General features: G+C 37.2%; 1 protein-coding gene across 1 annotated transcript in view; it reads right to left on the bottom strand.

Annotated features, from left to right (window-relative positions):
* Positions 1 to 13,321: 13,321 nt before the first annotated feature.
* LOC136253666 (phosphatidylinositol phosphatase PTPRQ-like) overlaps positions 13,322 to 25,807 on the bottom strand; it is a 36,192-nt gene continuing 23,706 nt past the window's right edge. The window contains exons 7-9 of the mRNA XM_066046329.1: positions 17,831 to 18,130; positions 14,681 to 14,938; positions 13,322 to 13,755 (exon numbers count right to left, since the gene is read on the bottom strand). Coding sequence (XP_065902401.1) covers positions 13,490 to 13,755; positions 14,681 to 14,938; positions 17,831 to 18,130 — 824 coding nt within the window. The 3' untranslated portion in view covers positions 13,322 to 13,489. The remainder of the gene's footprint in view (positions 13,756 to 14,680; positions 14,939 to 17,830; positions 18,131 to 25,807) is intronic.

Below are 25,807 nucleotides of genomic sequence, written 5' to 3'. Positions count from 1 at the left end.
TAGCTGAACTCTCTACAAGGTGACTTCTTCTAGCTGATCTTTCTACAGTGTGATTTGTTTGTAGCTGAACTATCTACAAGGTAACATTTTCTAGCTGATCTCTCTACAGGGTGATTTGTTTGTAGCTGAATTCTGTACAGGTGATTTGTTTGCAGCTGAACTCTTTACAGATTAGTTTCTTTGTAGCTGAAATCTCTACAAGGTAACTCCTTCTAACTGATCTTTCTACAGGGCAATTTGTTTGTGGCTGAATTTTCTACAGGGTAATTTCTTTGCAGCTGAACTCTCTGCATGGTGGTTTCTGTGTAGCTGAACTCTCTACAAGGTGATTTCTTCTAGCTGATCTCTCTACAGGGTGATTTGTTTGTAGCTGAACTCTCTACAGGTGGTTTTTTTGCAGCTGAACTCTCTACATGATGGTTTCTTTGTAGCTGAACTCTCTACAAGGTAACTTCTTCTAGCTGATGTCTCTACAAGGTCACTAGTTTATAGATGAACTCTCTACATGGTGGTTTCTTTGTAACCGAACTCTCTACAAGGTCACTTCTTCTAGCTGATCTTTCTACACGGTGATTTGTTTGTAGCTGAACTCTCTACAAAGAAACTTTTTCTAGCTGATCTCTCTACAGGGAGATTTGTTTGTAGCTGAACTCTCTACAGGTGATTTGTTTGCAGCTGAACTCTCTACAGAATAGTTTCTTTGTAGCTGAACTCTCTACAAGATAACTTCTTCTAGCTGAACTCTCTAAATGGTGGTTTGTTTGTAGCTGAACTCTCTACAAGGTGACTTCTTCTAGGTGATCTTTCTACAGTGTGATTTGTTTGTAGCTGAACTATCTACAAGGTAACATTTTCTAGCTGATCTCTCTACAGGGTGATTTATTTGTAGCTGAACTCTCTACAAGATAACTTCTTCTAGCTGATCTCTCTACAGGGTGATTTGTTTGTAGCTGAATTCTGTACAGGTGATTTGTTTGCAGCTGAGCTCTTTACAGAATGGTTTCTATATCTTCTTCTAGCTGAACTCTCTACATAGTAGTTTGTTTGTAGATGAACTCTCTACAAGGTGACTTCTTCCAGCTGATCTTTCTACAAGGTGATTTGTTTGCAGCTGAACTCTCTACAAGGAAACTTCTTCTAGCTGATCTCTCTACAGGGAGATTTGTTTGGGACTGAACTCTCTACAGGTGGTTTGTTTGCAGCTGAACTCTCTACATGATGGTTTCTTTGTAGCTGAACTCTCTATAAGGTAACTTCTTCTTGCTGATCTCTCTACAGGGTGATTTGTTTGTAGCTGAACTATCTACAAGATAACTTCTTCTACATGTAGCTGATCTCTTTACAGGGTGATTTGTTTGTAGCTGAATTCGGTATATAGGTGATTTGTTTGCAGCTGAACTATCTACAAGGTAACATCTTCTAGCTGCTCTCTCTACAGGGTGAATTGTTTGTAGCTGAACTCTCTATAGGGTTATCTGTTTGTAATTGAACTCTCTACAGGATGGTTTCTTTGTAGCTGCTCTCTCTATGGGGTGACTTGTTTCTAGCTGATCTCTCTACTGGGTGAACTTGTTTCTGGCTGAACTATCTGCAGATGATTTGTTTGCAGCTGAACTCTCTACAAGGTGATTTCTTCTAGCTGATCTCTCTACAGGGTGATCTGTTTGTAGCTGAACTTTCTACAGGGTGATTTGTTTGCAGCTGAACTCTTTATATGATGGTTTCTTTGTAACTGAGCTCTGTACAAGGTAACTTCTTCTAACTAATCTCTCTATAGGGTGACTTGTTTGTAGCTGAAATATTTGCAGGGCGATTTGTTTGTAGTTGAACTCTCTACAAGGTGATCCTTCTAGCTGATCTCTCTACAGGATGACTTTTTCTAGCTGAACTCCCTACAGAGTGATCTGTTCATAGCTGCACTCTCTACAGGGTGATATGCTTGCAGCTGAACTCTCTACATGGTGGTTCCTTTGTGACTAAACTCTCTATAAGGTAATGTCTTTTAGTTGATCTCTCTACTGGATGACTAATTGTTTCTAGTTGGTCTCTCTATAGAGTTATAACTTTCTCTATAGAGTTATAACATGTTTGTATAGCTGAACTCTTTACAGAGTGGTGTTTTTGATTGGTTGCTGAACTCTCCAGCTACATGGTGACTTGTTTGTACTATAGGGTGACTTGTTTGTAGCTGAAGTCTCTACAGAGTGACTTACTTGTAGCTGAACATTGCATAAAGTAACTTGTTTGTAGCTAATCTAGATAAACTCTCTACTGGGTAGCTATTTTGTAGCTGAACCCTTTACGCAGTGACTTGTTTGTAGCTGAATTCTCTACAGAATGACTTGTTGTCTCTACAAGGTGACTTGTTTATAGCTGAATTCTCTTCAGTATGACTTATAATGTTCTGAATCTCTAAGCAACATATTTGTAGCTGAACTCTCTACAGGGTGACTTGCTTGTAGCTGAATTGTCTATACGATTAACTGTTTGTAGCTGAACTCCCTACAGAATAACTTGCAATGTCATATAATTCTGTAATGGAGTAAGTTATATACGTAGCTGAATGCTCTATTAGGGTGGCTATTCTATTAGAGTATCTCGATCTCGCATATGCTACACGTAGTTGACTTTGGAATCATAACTCAGTGGTTTGTAATCCGATTCTTCTGTACTACTGCAAGGAATTTCTATGATAATTATTCCAGCTACACACCGATTTTCAGCTCACTGCTCTAAGCGGTTTGCCTGGTAGGTGTGAAAACTGATAGTTTTTTTTATTCATAAAATCGATCGCGTAATTGTGACACAGGTTGGGTTTTGTGTCATATCTCAATGGCCTTTAACTGGATTCCTTTTAAACCACAAAAAGGCACTCCTACGATAGTTACTCCATCTACATAGCAATTTTCAGCTGATTCCTTCAAGCGGATTACCCTGTGGGCGTGACAGACCTTCGACCTTATTTTACGCAAATAATTGGTCATAACTCCGTGAATGTTCATCGGATTACTACCAAACGTGGTACTAAGATTCGCCTTAATGAGCCCGTTAAGTGTACCAAATTTCAGCCCGATTGGAGCACGAATTTGTGTTTTATGGCGGATTTTGCAAAGTGTGCGAAAAGAAGAAAAAAACGAAGAAAAAACCCAGACTTTGGCCGCTCGTATCTCGGAAATGGCTTTAGCGATTTTCTTCAACTTTGGAATGTGGACTCCCCTACCTAGCCGGCACTTCTGTAGCAACTTTGGTTTCAATTGGATAAGGAATCACGGAGCTACAAAGGTGTGAAAATCGCGTTTACTTTCTTCCTGTAAATATACTCACGGTGTGGCGCGCCGGCTTCTTAGGCCGCACAACACACTACCGTGTGTCTTGATAAGTGTTATATAAACAGCCGAACTTATTCCCCCAACCATCACCATGCATATGAAGAAGTTTGAACTACATGGCATGGACATTATTTTTTCGCTAATCACAGCACTGTAATTTTATGATTATTATGATTATGATTAAATACAGGTAAAGGTAAAGCCTGTATACCCAATCAATGCGTTATACTAAAGTAAATCTAAAATCTAAAAAATAATTATCTAACAGCGATTTAAAAGTGTTAATTGAAGAACTTTCTACAACAGAGGTAGGTAAACTGTTCCACTCACTAATCATTCTGTTCATAAAATAATTAGATCTGCATAACAATCTTGAATGTTGATTGAGCAATTTAAACTGGTGTCCCCTGGTAGTAGTAGTGGAGTAGGTGTATAGATTAGTGAAATCAGAACTGAAGTAGTCGTTAAGAATTTTGTATAGAAAAATTAAATCACCCCTCTGGCGTCTATACAACAGTGATGGTAAGGATAGTATTGACAGCCTCTCAGTATAGGATTTGCCATGTAATGATGGGAGGAGATGGGTAGCTTGACGTTGTACCTTTTCAACCTTTCTCTGATCAAGGGTAAATAGTGGTCCACAAATGGCATTTCTGTATTCCAAGATGGGTCGAACTAGTGTGGTAAAAAACTTAGACAACATACCCGAGTCAAGATATTCAAAAGATTTCTTGATCATGCCAAGTATACAATTAGCTTTGGTAGTAACTTTAGTGGTATGATCATGAAACTTAAGCTTGTCATCAAAGAGAATTCTGAGATCATTGTGGGATGTAACTGTGTCAATTGGAGTCCCATTAAGATAATAGAAGCCATGATGGTGAGCTGGGCCAAAATGGAGATGTTTTGGAGATGTTAAACTTCAATTGCCACCATCTGTAAAGGCAATTTAAGTCATTCACAAACTAACCTGCAGAACTAATTCACAGTGCTTTTGTTTCATTGTAAAACTAATGTAGTGAAGGTTAATGGCTGTCAAGGCATCGAGATAGCTCAGAGCGTTTCTTTCCAAATATCTGCCATTCAATTTGCCGTAGAAAGTGATTTTCAACCTTAAAATGATGAACTTAAATTTCCTCTGATTTCCTTTTCTGTAGCTCATCTTAATCGCTATTCACTGCTCTTAAAATCTGGTTCGGAATCTGAGGTATCAATCACGTGTTGCAGATTATTACGCCTTTTATGCATGCCCCCGAAATGCCCAATACAAAATGTATGGGGAAATTTGCTAGCTACACCAGGTCGGTTTAAGCCATTTTGACGAGCCAAAATTTCCGTGAATTGGACTTCTTTTGACATCATTGTACTCGCAGAGAGTTGCTTTACACATATCAAATTTGGAAAGTACTAAACAGACTCGAGGTACAGGCGGTAGCTGCACGATAATTAATTCGCTGTGTCTAATAATCATGGCACCGTGATGCGACATTTTGCTGCTAAAGTCACGGCGCAGTCACCCAGAATTCACACACTAGTTGTATGAAGGTAAGTTTTTGTTGAGTTTGAGGTGAGCTAGGGTTGGCACGGGTCTAGTATTCCCCTGAGTATTCAACTTTAGGGCACGCGCCTAGTATGCCTCAAGCATTCAACTTTAGGGGACATGCCTAGTAGTATGCCCCAAGCATTAGACTTTAGGGGATGCATCGTGTACTTAGAGTTAGGGTTAGGGTAAGAATTCAGGTTTAGTTTCTTATTTACTGGTGTTATTTATTTCTAAACCAAAACAGCCAAGCTGTAAAAAAAGAGTGCAGCCCTCCAAAAAGGCCAAGGTGAAAAAAGATGTGAAATCCAAGGTGGCGGCCAAGAAATGGCTGTGATGGTAGGTTAATGGCATAAGTTTTAATTACGAAAATTCAGGTGAATTTGCATTGTCTCCTCCACTAGGATTCAGAACCAAATTCACCCGAATTGTCGTAATTAAATTTTTTGCCATTAACCTACCATCACAGCTATTTCTTAGCTGCCACCTTGGATTTCACATCTTTTTTCACCTTGGCCTTTTTGGGGCCGCACTTTCGTTTTTACAGCTTGGTTGTTTTGGTTTATATATCACTTCTTTTTGTATTGCAAGGCACAAAGCTGGCCATAAACTGGCTTTGGTGCTTCCTTTTCACTTGTTGTTTTTCTTTACTGCAGGAATTGTGGAACAAAGGAAGTAATTGTGTGTATAGTTATTGTCTGATTAAATATTTGTATATTTAACACTGAATGATTATCACATACTGTAGCTACTAAGGTGGCTTCTTACATACCTGAACTGTAGCTGAAACTCTCATTGTTTGTAGCTGAACTCTTTTCAGGGTGATTTGTTTCTAGCTGAACTCTCTACAGGATGATTTGTTTCTAGCTGAACTCTCTACAGGGTGATTTGTTTGCAGCTGAACTCTCTACATGGTGGTTTCTGTGTAGTTGAACTCTCTACAAGGTGACGTGTTCTACGTGAACTCTCTACAGGGTGGCTGAACTTTCTACAGGGTGGCTGAACTCTCTACAGGGTTATTTGTTTGCAGCTAAACTCTCTACATGATGATTTGATTCCAGATGATCTCTCTATAATGTAACTTGTTTGTAGCTGAACTCTCTACCGGTTGGTTTCTTTGTAGCTGATCTCTCTACAGGGTGACTTATTTCTAGCTGATCTCTGGATGACTTATTTCTAGCTGATCTCTCTACACAGTGACTTGTTTCTATGTGAACTCTCTATAGGGTTATCTGTTTGTAATTGAACTCTCTACAGGATAGTTTCTTTGTAGCTGATCTCTCTACAGGGTGACCTGTTTCTAGCTGATCTCTCTACAGGATGAACTTGTTTCTGGCTGAACTCTCTACAGATGATATATTTGCAGCTGATCATGAACTCTCTACAGGATAATCTGTTCGTAGCTGAACTCTCTACAGGGTGATTTGTTTGCAGCTGAACTCTTTATTATAGTTTCTTTGAAGCTAAACTCTCTACAAGGTAACTTCTTCTAACTGATCTCTCATCAGGGTGACTTGTTTGTAGCTGAACTATTTGCAGGGTGATTTGTTTGTAGCTGAACTCTCTACAAGGTGATCCTTCTAGCTGATTTCTCTACAGGATGACTTTTTTAGCTGATCTTTCTACAGGGTGATCTGTTCGTAACTGAGCTCTCTGCAGGGTTATTTGTTTGCAGCTGAACTCTCTACATGGTAGTTTCTTTGTATCTTAACTCTCTATAAGGAGACGTCTTCTAGCTGATCTCTCTACTGGATAACTTGTTTCTAACTGATCTCTCTATAGAGTTATAATTTTCTCTATAGAGTTATAACATATTTGTATAGTTGAACTCTTTAAAGAATGGTTTTTTTGATTGGTTGCTGAACTCTCCAGCTACACGGTGGGGTAGCTGGAACCGCAGTGATACAGTAGTAGAGCGCTGGGCCAGAGTGTGGGACGTTGCAGGTTCGAGTCTCACTTTAGCCGAACTTATTTTTTCCATTTTGTTAGGTTTTTTGTCTAATTTTATTTTATTCACGTGATTTCCGTGACTTATAAGCACAGCCTAATTCATTTAATTTTATTATCATCATTATTATTGTTATTTATTACAGGTAATTTGTAAGGCAAAACAGCCTGTTACACCTGATCAACAGGTAAAAAAGTACAAGTAAACTAATTACACATAATAATATAGTGTTAGAGTCAATCAGTTTCTTAAAATCATCAGCTGATGCTGCACAGACTACTTCTTGGGGTAAGTTATTCCATGGTTCAACAACTCTTCTTGTAAAACAATATTTCCTGGCATCTGTTCTTGAAAAAGATTTGAATAGCTTAAATGTGTGACCTCTGGTATGGGTAAGGGGTGAAAAGTAAAAAAGTCAGAATAGTCTATATCATACTTATCATGTAGCATATTATAGATAGTAATCATGTCACCTCTGGAATGTCTATAATGCAATGATGGCAAGTTAAGTACTTTCAATCGTTCCTCATAGTCAAAATTTCGTATATATTTGATCACTGTAGTGGCTTTCTGCTGGATTTTTTCAAATTTTTGGATGTCTGTTTTATAGTAAGGTCCCCAAACCAAGTTACCATATTCTAAAATAGGACGTACTATTGATTTGTGTAGACATGTAAATGAATCTGCAGAAATATTCAAAAAGGTCTGTTTAATAAGGTCAAGAAGTCTATTAGCTTTGTTAACTGCTGCCGAATGCTGACTATGAAACTTGAGATTGCAATCAATCAACACCTCCAAATCCTTTCCCTCATTTACCTTAACAATGTCCATCCCATCCATCTTATAACAATATCTTGGATTATACTGGCCTATATGTAGTATTTTACATTTAGAAATGTTTAAAGGCAACTGCCACATTGCTGACCATTCAATGCAAGCAATAATATCATCTTGTAGGGAGAATATTGGGTTAGCGTAACTAATCCTGGAATATATTTTTGTGTCGTCTGTAAATAAAAGAATCTTATCCCTTAATAATGATGGCAGATCGTTGATGAAAATTGCAAAGAAGAGAGGACCCAAGACTGATCCTTGAGGTATTCCACTTATTACATTACTCCAGCCAGACAATGAACTATTCACAGGAGCTCTTTGTCTACGTCCTTTCAAAAAGTTTTGTATCCAATTAAACAGATCATCTCTAAAACCATATGCATAATACTTTTTGAGCAACCTTTCATGAAGAACTGAGTCAAAAGCCTTCTTAAAGTCAGGTACAAAAACATAATACCACTGTCTAAAGTGTCTTTCCAATCATCAAGTGCACATAGTAACTGCATTTAAATCTTGTAATTCCGTCGACCAGGCAGTTTCATTAAGTAGGGTTTTAAGTTTCATGTAATCCCCTTATTTAAAATGATACATCGCTGGACTGGTTGATAGTTATTAGAGAACATGAAAGAAAAATATTCAAACACAAATGATCACTCAACCCCAGTCCAGAAAAATATTTGATGGATTTTACTATGTTCTCTTCATTGGTAAGTACTAGGTCTAGTACATGGGGGGATGAACCTGGTCTGAAACGTGTTGGCTCATTAACATGCTGAAATAAAACACATTCTTGTATTGCATCATAGAATTCCTGCTCATATGAATTGCCAGAAAAACTATCATCACTCCAATCAATGCCAGGCAAATTACAGTAACCAGCTATCAATAAATATGGCAGTCTTGACTCTAAAACCTCCTTAAGTACACATTGGATATGCTAACATTGGGATTATTAGATGGTGAACAATAAAGTTAATAGTACCAATTAGTAAAATTAATATCTGTAGTTTGATAACTCTATTTTAACCCACAACTGCTCCTGAATATCAGTAGTAAATGATACCTTCTTAGAATTGAGCGATTCAGTAATATTAATGATCATTCCTATAGTGCTATTTTGTAAAGGTGCATCAGGATCAAAATTAGTATAGGAAGTGTAGTTAGGAATTTGAAGTCTAGGAGATAGGATTGGGGCCTTTATTGCTTTAGGTATGACTTCAACTAACAGTTTGATGTTATCAGGTTTATCTAAATCAATAGTTGAATTTAGCTTATCAAATTATTTAACAATTGATCACAATTAGCACAGGGTACTATTAGGTTTCTTGACGCATTCAAGGAACTATCATGAAGTCATTTTTGAGTGCCACCAGTGTTGGAAGTAATGCGTTACTTATGTAACACATTACATAATATTATTACTTTTGTGGTAACTAAGTAATATAACAAAATACGCTGTAAAAACAGGTAATATAACTCAAGTTACTTTACTTATGTACAAATGTAACGCATTACCTAAGTAATATAGTTACTGTAACGAATCAATATAGTTACTGTAACAAATCTAATATTACATAATATTATTACTACAAGTAATGAATTTACTAATCTCGTTAGTAATCCACTGAGTAACGCCTAGCCACAACAAAGTAATGAAGCCTACTGAATGAAGCTCATTCACCAGCTTCTTACTTATAACCAAGATTTGCACATTGTCCAACAACGCAATTATGTCACGTGATAAGGTGGTAGTTTCACACGTGACAGCTTAAGGCTGTGGACACAAAGTAATATAATATGTAATATTATTGTAGTTACTTTTTTATGGGTAATATGTAACTGTAACTAAATAGTTCAGTTGCACGTAATGTGTAATATGTAACTAGTTACTTGTAAGAAGTAACTTGCCCAAAAGCTGAGTGCCACCCACCAAATGTGGAGGGTGTGGTACTACACTTTGAAACTTATTGTACAAGTCTTTTTCACCTGATGCTTTCCTGGCTCTTAACTCTTCACGCAGTTGTTTGCTTTGCTCATGTTCTTTTGGTGTTAAGTCAGGAGAAACATACACATTACTTCACTTAGAGCTAGCACGAAGCTTGGTAACATTTCTAAGTATTTCTCTTTTAGTAGCCAGGTCCCCAATTTCTATTCTCAATAGGCGGGGCTTGTTGGCTTTAGGTGCCCCAGCCTAGTTGGCTTTGATACAACATTCTCAGGCACTCCAAATTCAGAAGCTAACAAGCTGGAAACCTGTTGAAGATCATTAGTTACGTGTTGAAGGCTCAGGGAGATTATTAATGAGATTCTTTTTGCACCTTCCCCTGTACACATACTCATCGGCTGCTGCAGTGAGCAGGAATCAGAGCAGGAGCTGTGCATGTGCACCATGATGTTTATACATTCCTTACCTTGTATGTACCAGCTAGGTAGGGCCATTGTCTTACAATTGCATGGGTATTATAGAGGCCTCTATTCACTGTCATCAGCCAGCAAGATAGGGTAGAGAGCTGTGGCCTACATGTAAATGCATAATTATATTATGCCTATCATATAGCTGGTAACTACAGAATTATGGATGTTGTCTACAAATTATACCAATGTCTATAGCTACAGCCACACTGGGAAGCCAGCAAAGAATATACTCTAAACATAAAATCTTCCTTGCTGACAATAACAATCAAGGATGAAGATTTGGAGACGATTGCCATATATAGCTATGAGATCCCACAGCTACGTACCTCACTCTGTGCACAAGATCTAAAAAACCAGATTGCTATATGAAGCATGTGTATAATGCAAATTAATAAACTACAACTATAACCATTAAAGTTGAGCAGTGGCTTGAAACCACCTTAGTGTTGTGCAGTGATTAGTTCCAGTAGTCTATACTGCTCCATGATCAGGGGCGCTATTTATGGAACACGACCTGGTCTCCTGCCCATTTACATTGAATGTGGTCTGGTGACCAGCAAAATGCACATGTCACAATCCATACACACAGTGGCTATTGACACCGATTGTTGGTGTCAGTAAGTGCCACCAAAATGGAAGCTATACCATTTAGGCACAAGCAGAAAAATTTAGAAGAAAGTATTATTGCATGGTGATTTTACAATGAGAATACTGTTATGGTGTAGATGCACAAAAATATAACAATATACGTAGATGTCTTGTTATAATAGACCCTTTTAAGAAATTCTGCATTTCTAAAGTGGGCTTAGAGTTTATTAATCCAATAAAATGTATAATTGTGAATGGAGCTGTTTAAAAGTCAAAAAAAATAATTGTATAGCAGAAACTATTGGTGGTAAACCAAGAGATAAACAGATGCAGGAAGTGGATGGGAAACAAAGAATTTATTTAGAGTGGCCTAACCACTGTACTACCTCCTGAGAACACTGAATTTGATGACCAAATTTGACACAACAAGGCTTCCACACACATCAAATATTCTGATTTTAACCAACTGTAAATTGACTACTCAGTAAGCTGTTGACATGACTTTTTCACACAAATCTAGAGAATTTTTTACCTAGCTACCACAAAAAGGATATTTGAAAATTGTTACATCATTATGTCCACATAATTGTAAGTAGAGATGTGAAATGCTTTGCTGCACGTACTTGAGTGCAACCATAAAACTTGTTTGTAAGTTTAAAGTGCTGAACTAGGCAATTGAGAATACTACAATTAGATTTCTTGTAGCCAGAAAAACCCAAATCTTCATGATCTTTAATATGCAATAGTACTGTACCATATGATAATGGGTGTTTGATGATATAGGTCGAGTGTAGCTATTTCCTATGTTTGATAATTTGGAAAATTGCGGTATGCAGAAATCCAATTATGTAAATTCTCAAATATATGAGATTCTCTACAAGGAACTAGTATCTCATGGTGAAAAAATGAGTTTCCTGGAGATATTTACAAAACATATAAAATAATCTTTATTAATAATAGACATTGCCACCACAAAACAGTAACACACATATTCAATTTGTATATATTCTGATGTTTTCAAATTTTTATATAATACACAAACAATAGTACAGTACATTAGCACAGTCCACCAGAAGAGGCAGGAGAAGGGAAGAGTGTGGCAGGAGGTATTGTGGCGGGGATAGTTGTGCTTTGTATTCTGATTTGTAAACACTCCACTGTCGGCCCTCTAGCTGTTACAGAAGTTGCTGCAGTTGCTTGACATGGAGATGTGTAGCTTTTAAATCAGTACAAGCACTGAGTGTATACCTTAATATTATTGGAAATGCAGTCAACAAAATAGTATGTATTGAGAAAGAGCTTGAGGAAATGTATAAACTGTTTGCATACCCTTATGGATATAATCAAACTGTATGCTGTTTAAGTATAGGGATCCCCAAAATGACATGCACTGCCTTAAACAATCATAGCTAGCTATACTAGAAACATCTTACATGAAGAAATGACCTTTATGGAACAATATTAGTCCATCTAACATCAAATACAGCATTGAAAACAAGAAAACAGTAAATTACAGTAGGCCGGATACAGAGTTTTAAAACAATCACCGAAATGTGACTTGTAGTCTACCTGCCTGCCTGCCTGCCTGCCTGCCTGCCTGCCTGCCTGCCTGCCTGCCTGCCTGCCTGCCTGCCTGCCTGCCTGCCTGCCTGCCTGCCTGCCTGCCTGCCTGCCTGCCTGCCTGCCTGCCTGCCTGCCTGCCTGCCTGCCTGCCTGCCTGCCTGCCTGCCTGCCTGCCTGCCTGCCTGCCTGCCTGCCTGCCTGCCAGCCAGACCACAGTTGCAAAGCTGGAAGCCAGCACACGGGATGGGGTTCCCATGAATGTGTGCTTTCTGCTCCTTGTCTTTCCTTTTGTCTTCAATTATGCTGTTCTTTGTCCACTTTTTTGCAATGAAATCATATTATGACATTAATTTCCTATCAACACTTTCCTTGAGCAGCATATTTAGATGCCGCAAATTTATTTAAGCGCTTACGCTCGGCAGATACCTGTAGCCATAGATAGTGACTCTGTATACTACTATCTATGCTGTATTGACAATTGACTAACACCATACCTGTAATGCGACCTCTGATTAATAATGATCAAGCACCAAGACCACACCTATTATCAATGTATTTACTCAATCACAACCCATTATTACTGGTCTAGCAGTATTCACAGTGCTAGCATGAAAATACGAAATAGTAACACACTCACTGGTGGGTGAAAGGCCTACTTGAGATATGCTAATACTACAGTCACCCTAATAGAATGGTCACACGTGTATAGCTGTATGGTATAACAAAAAACCAAACTATTAAAAAATTATTAATTAAAAACGAAGTAGGGATCCGAGCGATAAAAAGTAGTGAAACAAAAGATGAATGATGGTATTACAGCATAGCTTGATGGGAAAATCCCTACATAACAAATCATTTTTCAATGCCAAAGTAGAGATTTTCCCACTGAGCTATGCTGTAATACCATCATTTTACTACTTTTCATCGCTTGGACCCCTACTTAATTTTTAATATATATATATATATATATATATACATACTAGTAATTATGAGACCATGAAATTTGTAATGTGCAAGCTAGTTATAGAGTTTGTATTCAGTTAACAAGTGAACTTATAACATTGTGTTTTGTATTTTGATAGCAATATTATTGCTTCGGTCAGAATATTCAGAGATATCATGTGTTGCATATGTAAAGACATACGGAAGAAATAATGTTAATGTGTTCACTATAAGTGCAAAAAACTACTCTGTGTGTCAGCAGTAACATAAGTAGAATGCTGTAACACAAGACTAGGGGGAGCTTAAATGCATTCTACACAACCAATACAGTCACTTAGCAACAGTATCAGATGGATTAGTGTCCATTTTGACATCTCGATCCATTAGAACAAACTGACTGTTTTCTTGTGTACTGTCGTTATTCCTTTTCTCACTGTAATGCTTGTAGCACATAATAGCAACGATAGTAGTAACTGGCACAGCAATAACAAGTGCGATAATTAATGTGACCACTGCAGTGATACCAACTGCTGCTCCTGTTGAGAGGCCATCATCATCGTCATTATCATTGTCATTATCATCATCATCATTACTCCCTGTATGAACAGAAGCAAACTCTACAGTATGTACAGCACATTTAATATATGCATTCTGAGTTTATTCAATTTCAAGACATACAGCAATTTTCATGATACCAGTATAAGCACAAAACACTAGTGTTATTTAATTAACTATGAAGAACATTAGAAGCATGTGTGTGTATGACTCACAGTACCTGAGTAATGCACAGTGTTGGTTCACTGGAGCAGTGCACAGTGCTGGTTCACTGGGTAGGCATAACCACGCTAGCACAGAAACCAAACCTTTGCTTTATGTGTGTGTGTGCATTGCATGCGCATTGGGGGATGAACTTAAATACACTCTCAGTCTAGGGAACAGGCCCAGACAACAATCAATGAAAGTACCGTTAATACTTTTTTGAACACTACAGCAGCGGCTGGTCAGTGTTGACTTTAGAACGACAGGAGGTGATAGCAAATGCAGATAGATAGGATAAAGACATAAAATCAGTGAATAAAACTAAATGTATTATTACAGTCAAACTTAACCATCAAAAATGGACATTTTAGTTGCACATGTATAATTTATGCACATCTGTACATTTACAGTATATTGTTCTCAGCAAAGACTGGACAGGACGTATAATCAACATTAAGTATACATACACACACTATGTGTACATATTCCAGCAAATTGTACTATATGAAAAAAAACTAAAATGTATATGTACCTGTACATAATGTATGTATGCATTTTAGTTTTTCTACAGCCGTTTTTAGCACAGTATTTCATCATCTCATAGAATGTCCTAATATATGTCACAGAAAATTTATGTAAGTTGTATATGTATTATGTACACATACACTGTACATAGAGCACATACAGCAGTTGTCATGTGACGTGACAATTGAAAAATGGTACTGTACATCATATACACATCAGTACAGTATAATACAGTACCTCCTGTAAACACATTTGTCATTTCAGTTGCTCCAACCCCAAGCCTGTTAACTGCAATCACAGTTACATTGTAAGCGGTATCACTCATTACATCAGAGAATGTAACAGTTGTTCTAGTAGTAGTAATATTATGAACTACATCTCCATCAGATGATATCACAACTTGGTATAATGGTCCTCCACAATATGAACTATTAGAAGGATCCCATTCAACAAGTAGTGAACAATCAACAAAAGCATTCCTCATATTGAGCACACCTATAATAATAGTAATATACAGACATTATAACACACAAGATGCACTACAGCTTTTTCCTCAAGCACATTACCTATTAAACTTTAAAATTTCATAACATGTAAATCCCGAGTGGTCATGGCATAAGTATAACTCAGATGTGCTCACCTAAAACACAAACCTATATTCACCCCACTTGCTTGTACAAAGGTATTTAAATATTGATCATGAGTTAAAATTGTGGGTTATGGTACTCACGAAATGTTATTCACCTGTATATACTGATTTTGAAAATAGTGATTGTGGGTTTCAGTAGTTATAGTGCTGGCTACCTAACCCTGTTAAGGGCATCTAAATTATGTTCACTCATGAATGTTGACGCCTCCTGTATGAGCATAAGATACTAACCTTGAGAACATCTGAGCCACCTTGTTACATGGTTGAAATCCACCAAGTAGAATATTTAGTGATGCCTAGATGATCAGTTACAAAATATTGAGCATTATCTAAAAGACAACACTTAGGCTATTTAAATTAGCATCCATGCTAAACTCAACCCACAATGTAAAACTTTAAGCAGCTCAATATACAGAATCAAAGGAACCAATGTTTTGCACTGCCTTAGCATCAAAGGAATTTATGACCTCATTTTGAAAGTCCCACTTTTTGGATACATTAAAATAACACCAGCATGAGATAGCCACACAATCTGGCTAACAGTTTTCACATTTGGTAGAACTTGAAATGTGTGAGTTTTGTGCCATTGCGATTTATTTACAGCTCTGGAGGGTGTGTAATTTGGTCTGGAGCTCACCATTATGACATTCATCCATTTAGTACCCTACCACCTCTTTGTCAGGACTCATGATTCATGAAAAACCTATCTAAAATGGTGGGAAAGTGTATAAGCTGCTTCTTATACTCTAGATGTTCTGAAACACCATAGCTAAATGTCTCCACTTTCAGAGAAACCTTCACCTGTGTAGTGTCAGTGGTGTCAAGGTGAATGGGTTATTTAGTAATTTACTTACTAAAAAGCATTACGTGTTGATATCAGATCAGCTTAGGTGTTGATTAGCCTAGAAGCTATATACCATGGGGTCAGTTCAGGTAGTGCTAAAAGCTAGAATGGAATGGAATGGAGCACGTGCCAAGTAGAAAATGGTTTTTGGAAAATTGTATACTGCTTCTAACTGTCACACAGTAACTAGTAAAGTCAGTTTGCTCAGTTCTACTTATAGACATCCTAGAAATTGCTTGCTTGAAGTTTCAGTTTAATGCTCACTGATCTAGAAAAGAGCAGCAGACTGGAGTCAAACCTCAAGACTTATTAATTAAGATTTGATCAAGGTTTTCTGAACACTCACTTCTCCTTCATATCAGCTTCTTCTTCATGTAAATTGTAGCTATGTTATAGTAAGACTTCAGACCACAGCAATTTCGTAACCCGATGGCCCTGTGTCATGGCGCCTGAGTGAAGCGAAGAGGCTACTACAGGGCCTGAGGGTTACTAAATTACTTAAACTCCTGTGGTCTGAAGTCTAACTTATTTAGACCCTTTATGTAGTTGTTGTATGTTAACACTGTTGACAACTGCCTGTAGCTGAGAAATGTATCACTGATTAGTAGAAACAAGCCATCACTCCATTCATAACAACAGTTACTGTTGTTTCAGTTTTAACATTAACTGATGCATTGCCAGGTGCTACCAGTGCAGGTGCTCGTAATAAACATGAAGAGAGTCTAAGTAACTTAGAAACTTTTAAAATCCACCACTAAAAGGTCTAAAATGATTTAGACTATAAGTAGTGTAATTAGAACAGTTGTTATGCTATATTCTACTGAATGCTCTATTAAAGTATCACAATGACTGTTCTGTTAGAGTACATCGTGATGAATGTTCTATTAGAGTGTCTCAATCTTTTTACAAAATCCAAGTAGCTAAAATGTGGTCCACTGTGAGCACTGAATTTATACACTGCATATGTACAAATTAATCCTTCTACTATATGAGATATGGCTGCCAGTTTGAAAACTACAACACATACTCAAAATAGTAGGCAGAATTTTGTTTCCCAGATAGTAGCTCAGAATGCAATTACTTAGACTGCTAATCTAGTTACCAACTTTAAAAGGTTCTACATGGCTGCATTTAGCTACCAGTGGCACTAAAAATCTTTGATGTGGTAAGGAAAATGGTGGTGAGAGTGGGGATGGGAAACTAATAGCTAAGTTTGTGTGGTCTTAAGTATTACAATAATTTGTATTTACCAAATTGTATAGTTAATGTTGGCATTGTAGACAAAACCCTTTTGGCACAAAGTACTTTCATAGATAAAATTAATGGCGTTTTATAATTCAAAAGGTAATAATTCACCAAAATTGGTAGCTACATGTATGTGGGAATATCTGGAGTACAAGTAGCGCCCTGTTTACTTTCCTGAATTTTAAGTAAAATTTCATGAGTGTAACTTGATCACAAGCCCTCACAAAGTAATGGAGGGAGGGGGTGGTTGGGTGGACAAACTTTGGGATACAAAAAGGACAAGTGTCATAATTACAAGCTTCACATCACATTATATGCCCCAGGAAGCTGTAAATGTACTGCCATGGCACAATACACACATATTTCAAGTATCTGTAACTTTGTCAGCCAACTGAAGTCACTTTATTGTTTCTCATGGCCTCTGGCACAATCTACTAGGGGTGTACACCTTCACACACCTACAGACGTCTGTACCTAGAAAGCAGAGTTAGTGTGAAAATTGTTAGCCAGGTAGTGTAGCAATCTTGTGCTGATGTTGTTTTTACAATTTGATTTTTCAAAATCTGGTCTCATAATATTATGCAACTTTAAGTCCATTGAACGTATGTATTCTAAATCTGTATACTTTACTGCATAACATACACATTACCAGCTGGTAAAGCTTCTTCCATTGTTGGAGTGTTCACTGCTACCGAAGTAGGCTCCCCAAAACCATCATCGTTTTCACCAGTCACAGTGACCATATAACTACTACCACTTGTTAATCCAGTGAAATGGTAGGACTTGCCAGTTATTCTCTTCATCATTACTCCATCAGAAGGTGATATTATGACTCGATAATACAATGATCCACATAACTCATCACTAGTAAATGGATCCCATGCTATGACAAAGTCATTGGTACAGATATCGGTGTCAGCAAGAATAAAATTTCCAGGGGAAGGTGGACCTACACGTATGTACAGTTAAAAATTAATATGCATGTTGTAGGATTATGAATAATACGATCATTTACACTCCTCTAATTGTGGTGTATATTATACCCTTGTACTGTACAACATACAGCACAAGCATATTCTACCCTTGTACTGTATTACTGCTAGTGGAAAAAGAATATACAACAGCACTGGCAGTGATATATGTAATAGTGATAAGTCATACTTATTACATAACTTTACATACCTACATACACTACATTAAAGCCCAATAACGCATCTGCATGATTTTGTTTTATGTCAGGAAAACTTTTCTGTTATTTTTTTTCACGTCAGGAAAAATTTTCTGAAGCATGCAAATATTTAAGATTTTACTGTTTGGATTTGCTCCCACTTGCAGCATGAGCATACAGTACATATAACCTACTGTACTATGCATTATCATGAACCACAATATTATTTTGGTTCATGGTAAGGATCACTCAAATATTTACAAAATCCTAATAGAATGTACACCTAAAACCCACATTGAAAGCATTCTGCAAATCAAAACAACCTTCTGGTGGTTCTTTGCAATGAGTATAAGTCCACTAGTGAGAGTATCACGTGAAAAGAAAACAGTAAGTTTATTTCAGAAATTTGCCAGTCTGTTCACATTATTCATAACATGAACACAATGGTGGATTTTGATTCATGACAGGGATTGCAGAGGAGGTTCATTGTACATGTTGTATTGACATTTGTAGATGGATGGTGACAAACAAGGTAATGTGGCATCTCTCAGTGAGTTTGTAATCCTACTATTCTAGCTGAGTTCCTTTGGAGAAGCTAACAGAGTTAGTTGCTTGACATTTGTGTACAACTACTCTACTGTTGTCTTTCACTGCTTGAAGTATCTTAGTTTACTACAGTGGTATATCCCCAGTATATGGAACAGTTAATTGTTTGTTATTTTAGTAGTTTTTCAGTAAACCCGCATTCACTGATGTTTTACTGAGAGTTTAAAACTTAGTAAAATAATTATGTTCCATATACTTAAGTTTACTACCACTTTACTATCAGTATAACTACAGTAAGGCATCTTAACAAATTAGTAAACTAAGAACCTTCAAGCAGTGTTTATGAGTGTCTTATGTGCGAAGAAAAACTGAACGCTATTTTAATTGTACTATGTTATTCTTCTTTGTTGACCCTCAAAACAACCCAATGTTGTAATAGTCTTTGAAGAATTCAGTGAATTTAAGATTACCAACTCTAGTATCTATTGTCTGTGTGTGCTTGTGTGTGAAAAAAGGTTACTTCCACTAGCTTATTACACTTTAGTGACACTTAAGACAATCAGATGTTGCAACAGCCTCAGTGTGAAGCATTCCACTCACTTCAGCATTGAAACCAGATCAGGTCATCCAGGTCATCTAGGTCAAACAGGTTACATTAATTTTGTTCGAGTCTGACACACTTTATAGAATAAGTACACAAATAAGAATTGGAATTTTCAACTAGAGTAGGGACAATACCACATCAATAAAAAGTACTGAAACAAGCTGGAGTAGTGCACGATAAGAAGTTATTGTTATTAGAGCTTTAAAGTGACCAGCACTGAAGGTCTGACAGCAACATGTGCTGCAAGTGTACGTTATATCCCTACTGAATGTTCTCAAGACACCATAATGGAAATGCACATGACACTTCTTATTGTTTTACTGTGATTTTATATCGTGCACAACTCCAGCTTGTTTCAGTACTTTTTATTGATGTGCTATGGCCCCCACTCTAGTTGAAAATTCCAAAATTTTTTGTGTACTTGTTTGTTAACTTTTAAAAATAAAATTATTATGACTGGTGAGTCCACACATACCGCATCAAAAGAAAAAATGGTGCCATGTGCCCCAGCTGTCAATTATCGTCTGAAAAGTGAGATGTCCATTATGATGCGTTGTCAGGTTGTCAGCTATGTTCAACCCATTACACAGCATTACAAATCTAGAACTATTCATAATGCACCCATGCAATCAAAGTAGCCACTATAAAAAATGTGATAATTTCCATTAAAAAGGGAAGCCATCACATGCTACCGCCAAATCGACACCTTTTGCTTTCAGCAAAGATGAATGGAAAACATACGAGGACACTGGTAAGTTCATGAAGGATGCATTGTATGTACTGACAGAGGTATGCCAAAACGCACTTGTCCAGCTGAAGCAACGTCGAACAGTGAAAAATATCAAGCCCGTAGCCTTAGCCGTTATCCAGTTATGCTTGTCTGAAGGAATCAGTCAGTTACTCAGTCAATCAATCGCTAGAAAATTCCATTTAATAATACTTTTTGAAATTCCATAACAGCTTGTTGAAAGTGTTTCAGATTTATGTGAAGGCTTGTTTGGGCTTAGTTTTACCTAACCAATACTACTTCATTGTTGTCAGAGAAAAGTGAGGCTGCATTTTGGGTGATATTTTCATAGGCCACATTCACACCTTTGTACTATATCGTACTATCATACTGTATGATATCCGGGTCGGATCACATGTGAAATTAATTTGCTGATGTGAGAGTGTATTGATGCATTATGATCTAGTCCCCAGCTTCATTCATGGGTCATGCCCACTTCTAGGAGTTATGTGATACCTATATTGTCTGTAGGTATACGTGGAGCAGTCAACATAATACATAAATCAATCCTATAGCTAGCTATACAACATTGAGACTTGATTACAGTGTTTAACGTAATCATCACCACAAATCGATTATAAATTCCTACACATATCTTCACCTTCTAAGTACTATGTAGTTTCTATTGAGTGTTTTAGTAGCCCCTGTGCTTATCCCGTAGTGGTCACACTCTATAAACGAACTGGGAAAACCGGTCACTCACAGACAATTGCAAGTAACATTATCTAATCCAAAAACAGCCAAGCTGTAAAAAAAGAGTGTGGCCCTCAAAAAGGCTATGGTGAAAAAAGATGTGAAATCCAAGGTGGTGGCCAAGAAATGGCTGTGATGGTAGGTTAATGGTAAAAGTTTTAATAACGACAATTAAGATGAATTTGGTGCAGCTTGGTCTTGGCACAAAATTCACCTGAATTGTCGTTATTAAAATTTTTACCATTAATGTACCATCACAGCTATTTCTTGGCCGCCACCTTGGATTTCACATCTTTTTTCACCATAGCCTTTTTGAGGAATGCACTCATTTTTACAGCTTCACTGTTTTGGATTAGATTTCACTTCTTTTTGTATTTGTATACCCCACAGCTGGCCTATGGCCGGCTTTGGGACTTTTTCAACCTATCTTGTTTTCTTTACCACAGGAAGAAGAAAAGATGAAGCAGATTTTAAATAGTTTAAATATTTCTGATTTTATCAGTAAATGTACAAATTATAATATAATACATTTATTTATTACAGAACTATCCATGGTGGTTTCTTTGTAACTGAACACTCTACAAGGTGACGTCTTCTAACTGCTCTTTCTACAGGGTGAATTGTTTGTAGCTGAATGATCTACAAGGTAACTTCTTCTAGCAGATCTCTCTACAGGGCAATTTGTTTGTGGCTGAATTTTCTACAGGGTGATTTGTTTGCAGCTGAACTCTCTACATGGTGGTTTCTTTGTAGCTGAACTCTCTACAAGGTGACTTCTTCTAGCTGATCTTTCTACAGGGCAATTTGTTTGTGGCTGAATTTTCTACAGGGTGACTTGTTTGCAGCTGAACTCTCTACATGGTGGTTTCTTTGTAGCTGAACTCTCTACAAGGTGACTTCTTCTAGCTGATCTTTCTACAGAGTGATTTGCTTGTAGCTGAACTCTCTACTAGGAAACTTCTTCTAACTGAGCTCTGTACAGAGTGAATTGTTTGTAGCTGAACTATCTACAAGGTAATTACTTCTACTATAGCTGATCTCTCTACAGGGTGATTTGTTTGCCGCTGAATTCTGTACATGGTGGTTTCTTTGTAGCTGAACTCTCTACAAGGTGACTTCTTGTAGCTGATCTTTCTACAGGGTGATTTGTTTGTAGCTGAACTCTCTACAAGAAAACTTCTTCTAACTGATCTCTCTACAGGGTAATTTGTTTATAGCTGAACTATATATCTACAAGGTAGTTTCTTCTAGCTGATCTCTCTACAGGGTGATTTGTTTGTAGCTGAATTCTGTATAGGTGATTTGCTTGCAGCTGAGCTCTTTACAGAATGGTTTCTTTGTAGCTGAATTTTCTGCAAGGTAACTTCTTCTAGCCGATGTCTCTACAGGGTCACTAGTTTGGAGCTGAATTCTCTACATGGTGGTTTCTTTGTAACTGAACTCTCTACAAGGCTAGCTGATCTTTCTACAGGGTGATTTGTTTGTAGCTGAACTCTCTACAAGAAAACTTCTTCTAACTGATCTCTGAACAGGGTGAATTGTTTGTAGCTGAACTCTCTATAACATAACTTCTACTAGCTGATGTCTCTACAAGGTCACTAGTTTGTAGCTGAACTCTCTACATGGTGGTTTCTTTGTAAATACTGAACTCTCTACAAAGTGACTTCCTCTAGCTGATCTTTCTACAGGGTGATTAGTTTGTAGCTGAATTTTTTACAGGGTGATTTGTTTACAGCTGAACTCTCTACATGGTGGTTTCTTTGTAGCTGAACTCTCTACAAGGTGACTTCTTCTAGCTGATCTTTCTACAGGGCAATTTGTTTGTGGCTGAATTTTCTACAGGGTGACTTGTTTGCAGCTGAACTCTCTACATGGTGGTTTCTTTGTAGCTGAACTCTCTACAAGGTGACTTCTTCTAGCTGATCTTTCTACAGAGTGATTTGCTTGTAGCTGAACTCTCTACTAGGAAACTTCTTCTAACTGAGCTCTGTACAGAGTGAATTGTTTGTAGCTGAACTATCTACAAGGTAATTACTTCTACATTAATTACTTCAGCAGCAATGATGTAAATTTACTCATTATTTGCACCATGATTTTACAGTTTTATGTGTCAGTGCACATATTATGCTTAAAACACAGCTGATGTAGATACTGTGTTCTGGATACTGTAAAGAAGCTTAAACAATTTAACAAAAACTTTTTTGCTTACTCCAATATAGCACACAGAACAAACACAAATATTGGTTGTCCTAGTATGCCTTACTAACCAAAGTGCTATTATTATTAAGGCAGTCTATGTGTTAGTGCTGAAAAGCTGAGAGCATGAATAAAAGTTACTGGATATAATGTTTGTATAGAATAAATGTATCAAAAGGGTTCCAAAAGTAAAATAAAAAGTTGTGACATAGGCGGGTGCCAGATTTGCTAATAACTTGGCATAAGGAAAGAGCACCAGCACCACAGTTGATTGTTTGCATGTGGTTTTGACAGGAATGTAGCTCAGTGATTCTTCCTACATCAGGGCCTTCAATGCACATGCACTGTAACAAAAGCATGTATTGATTTGCTGCAACGATATTCAAATTGCTATATAGATGATGGGAATTAGATTTTGCTAAAATCCCACATCGATACGTACTTTGGATGCTGAGAAACTATGAGATAAAAGTTGAGGTTTTTAAAGATGTGTGCAAAATGGTATGGTTTGGTAAGAAACAAATTGTGCTACCGTCTATGTAATTCGAACCCAAAACCTCCTGCACGCAAGTCAGGCACTCGACTGCTTGAAAAGTTTGTTTTGTGGTTTTCAATGGATGTATCTGTACTCCATGGTTTTGTACCAATCGTAGAGAATAAACTGAGGTACATGCGAACTCATGATAATAATCTTAATTTGTTGTCTGAATTGATCTTGTCAATATGCAGTTGTGCACAGACACTGGCACGTTAGCAGCATTATGGACAGACAGAATCTCAGCGTTATAATAGCATTACCCATATACCGTACAACAGAAAATTTTGAAAATTTGATTAACTTGACGTATTGGTTTAATTCATCAAATTTAAATTTGCCTAATTCCTATAAGCACCTTAAAATTACATACATGTTTAGATCTACAATTTCTTGATTTTCAACTTGTCAAAGTTGCTGTTGTATACGTACGTACGTAGAAGCAATTTCACCATCCTCTACCCATTTTTCCTTTGGCTGCTGTGTGATAATGGTAGTCACCTGTAGATGTTCATCCTCTGTCAATTCATCTTTGGGTCACAGAAATAAACACATCGTCAGCATTAATCAGCAACTACATAGTTAATATATGGCACACTATATTTAATAGTAGCCTCTAACCAGAGTCTTCTCTTTAAAATAATACTCTGAGAAGAATAAGCTAGTACTTTCACTATGCTGTGAAGTAGCTATGTATGCTATTCCACCTGTTGTCCTGTCACTAATGTGACAACTCATGGTTTTACTTACGTGTATATTCTTGACTGTGATGGATACATGTAGTACTTTATATAGTAGATTGCATCATTCACAACTACTGCCTGCATGACTTACGTACTGTATGTTGATCATACGTACTTATACATACCTTCCATCAGGTAGCTATATATAACATTTAGTAGTGTCTATATAAGGCGTCTAAACTATATGAATAGTTAAACAGTTAAATTTAAATCAAAAATAAACTACATTAACTTTTAAAAACAATATTGAATAAGGATCACTAAAGCAAAAGGGATTGCTGGAATAAAAAATCAACAAGGATCATGAAGTAAACCCACAAATCCCCCATATTCTGATTCATTTGCTAGTGTCATTTTAAAAAAAAAGCTGAAACAAGGATTTGTGGGTCCAATTTGATGTAACCATGATCCTTGTTGATTTACAGTGTACTCCAGCAATCCCTTTTTGTCTTGTGGATTGTGTTGATGATCCTTAAGTGTATATTATGTGACTGGATCTGGGAAAACTGATATTATTGCCTATAACAGCAGATTTTATTTTTCACATGATCACAAAGCTGCATGAATACACTACCAAATTTTGTTGTCAAAATTATCCAGACTTGAATGATCTGAATTTGGTGGCTGATTTTCCCAAGTTGAGTGGCAAGCTGCATGGGCATTCTGGGGCATTGAAGGAGCTCTGGAAAGTCTGCAGAAGGCTGTGTGTGGCTGTACAGCTTTGTGGTTTTGAAAATAGATCTGTGCAATTTTCCTTTCATTTTAGCCAGTTTTAAGCCTACAATTACATCTAATTCATCCCTATGCTTTTGTCATAAATTTTTGAATAACCTCTCACCCTCCCCTCCACCACCCTTATTGGAGCTAATCTGATACAGTCAACATTGAGTTTAAAGCTATCTAATATGACTGGAAATTGAGCTGTTGGCTATTTGTACAGTAGATGATCTGGAAGATAAGAAATTGTTGTAAGGAGGTGAAAATTTGGTAGATGTAGTGGTGAGTTACAACATTCTAATGCTTAGGTTCAGCAATTCTCGATACTTACAAAATGGATGATAACACTGGTTTTCCCAGACACATTCACATAATAATAATTACATTATTTATCTTCATATCAAGACACATGATAGTGTGTCATGCGGCCAACCACAGCCAGGCAGGCAAACGACAGACAAGTGTGTACTTTACAGTAACCAAGAAAATGACATTTTCACGTATCCATAGCTCAATAGTGCCTAATTGAAAATTACCACTTTTGCTGTGGAAACTTCCTCGGGGTGGGGCACCTCCTGTTTCAAATTTGAGCTGAACCCGTCCAGCCATCACTGGGATATGCGCCTTCAAAGTTCAT

The sequence above is a fragment of the Dysidea avara genome, chromosome 1 (assembly GCF_963678975.1).
Source record: "Dysidea avara chromosome 1, odDysAvar1.4, whole genome shotgun sequence".
Classification (NCBI taxonomy): Eukaryota; Metazoa; Porifera; class Demospongiae; order Dictyoceratida; family Dysideidae; genus Dysidea; species Dysidea avara.
Note: the sequence above shows the minus strand (reverse complement) of the source record. Positions and strands in the feature narration are given on the sequence as shown.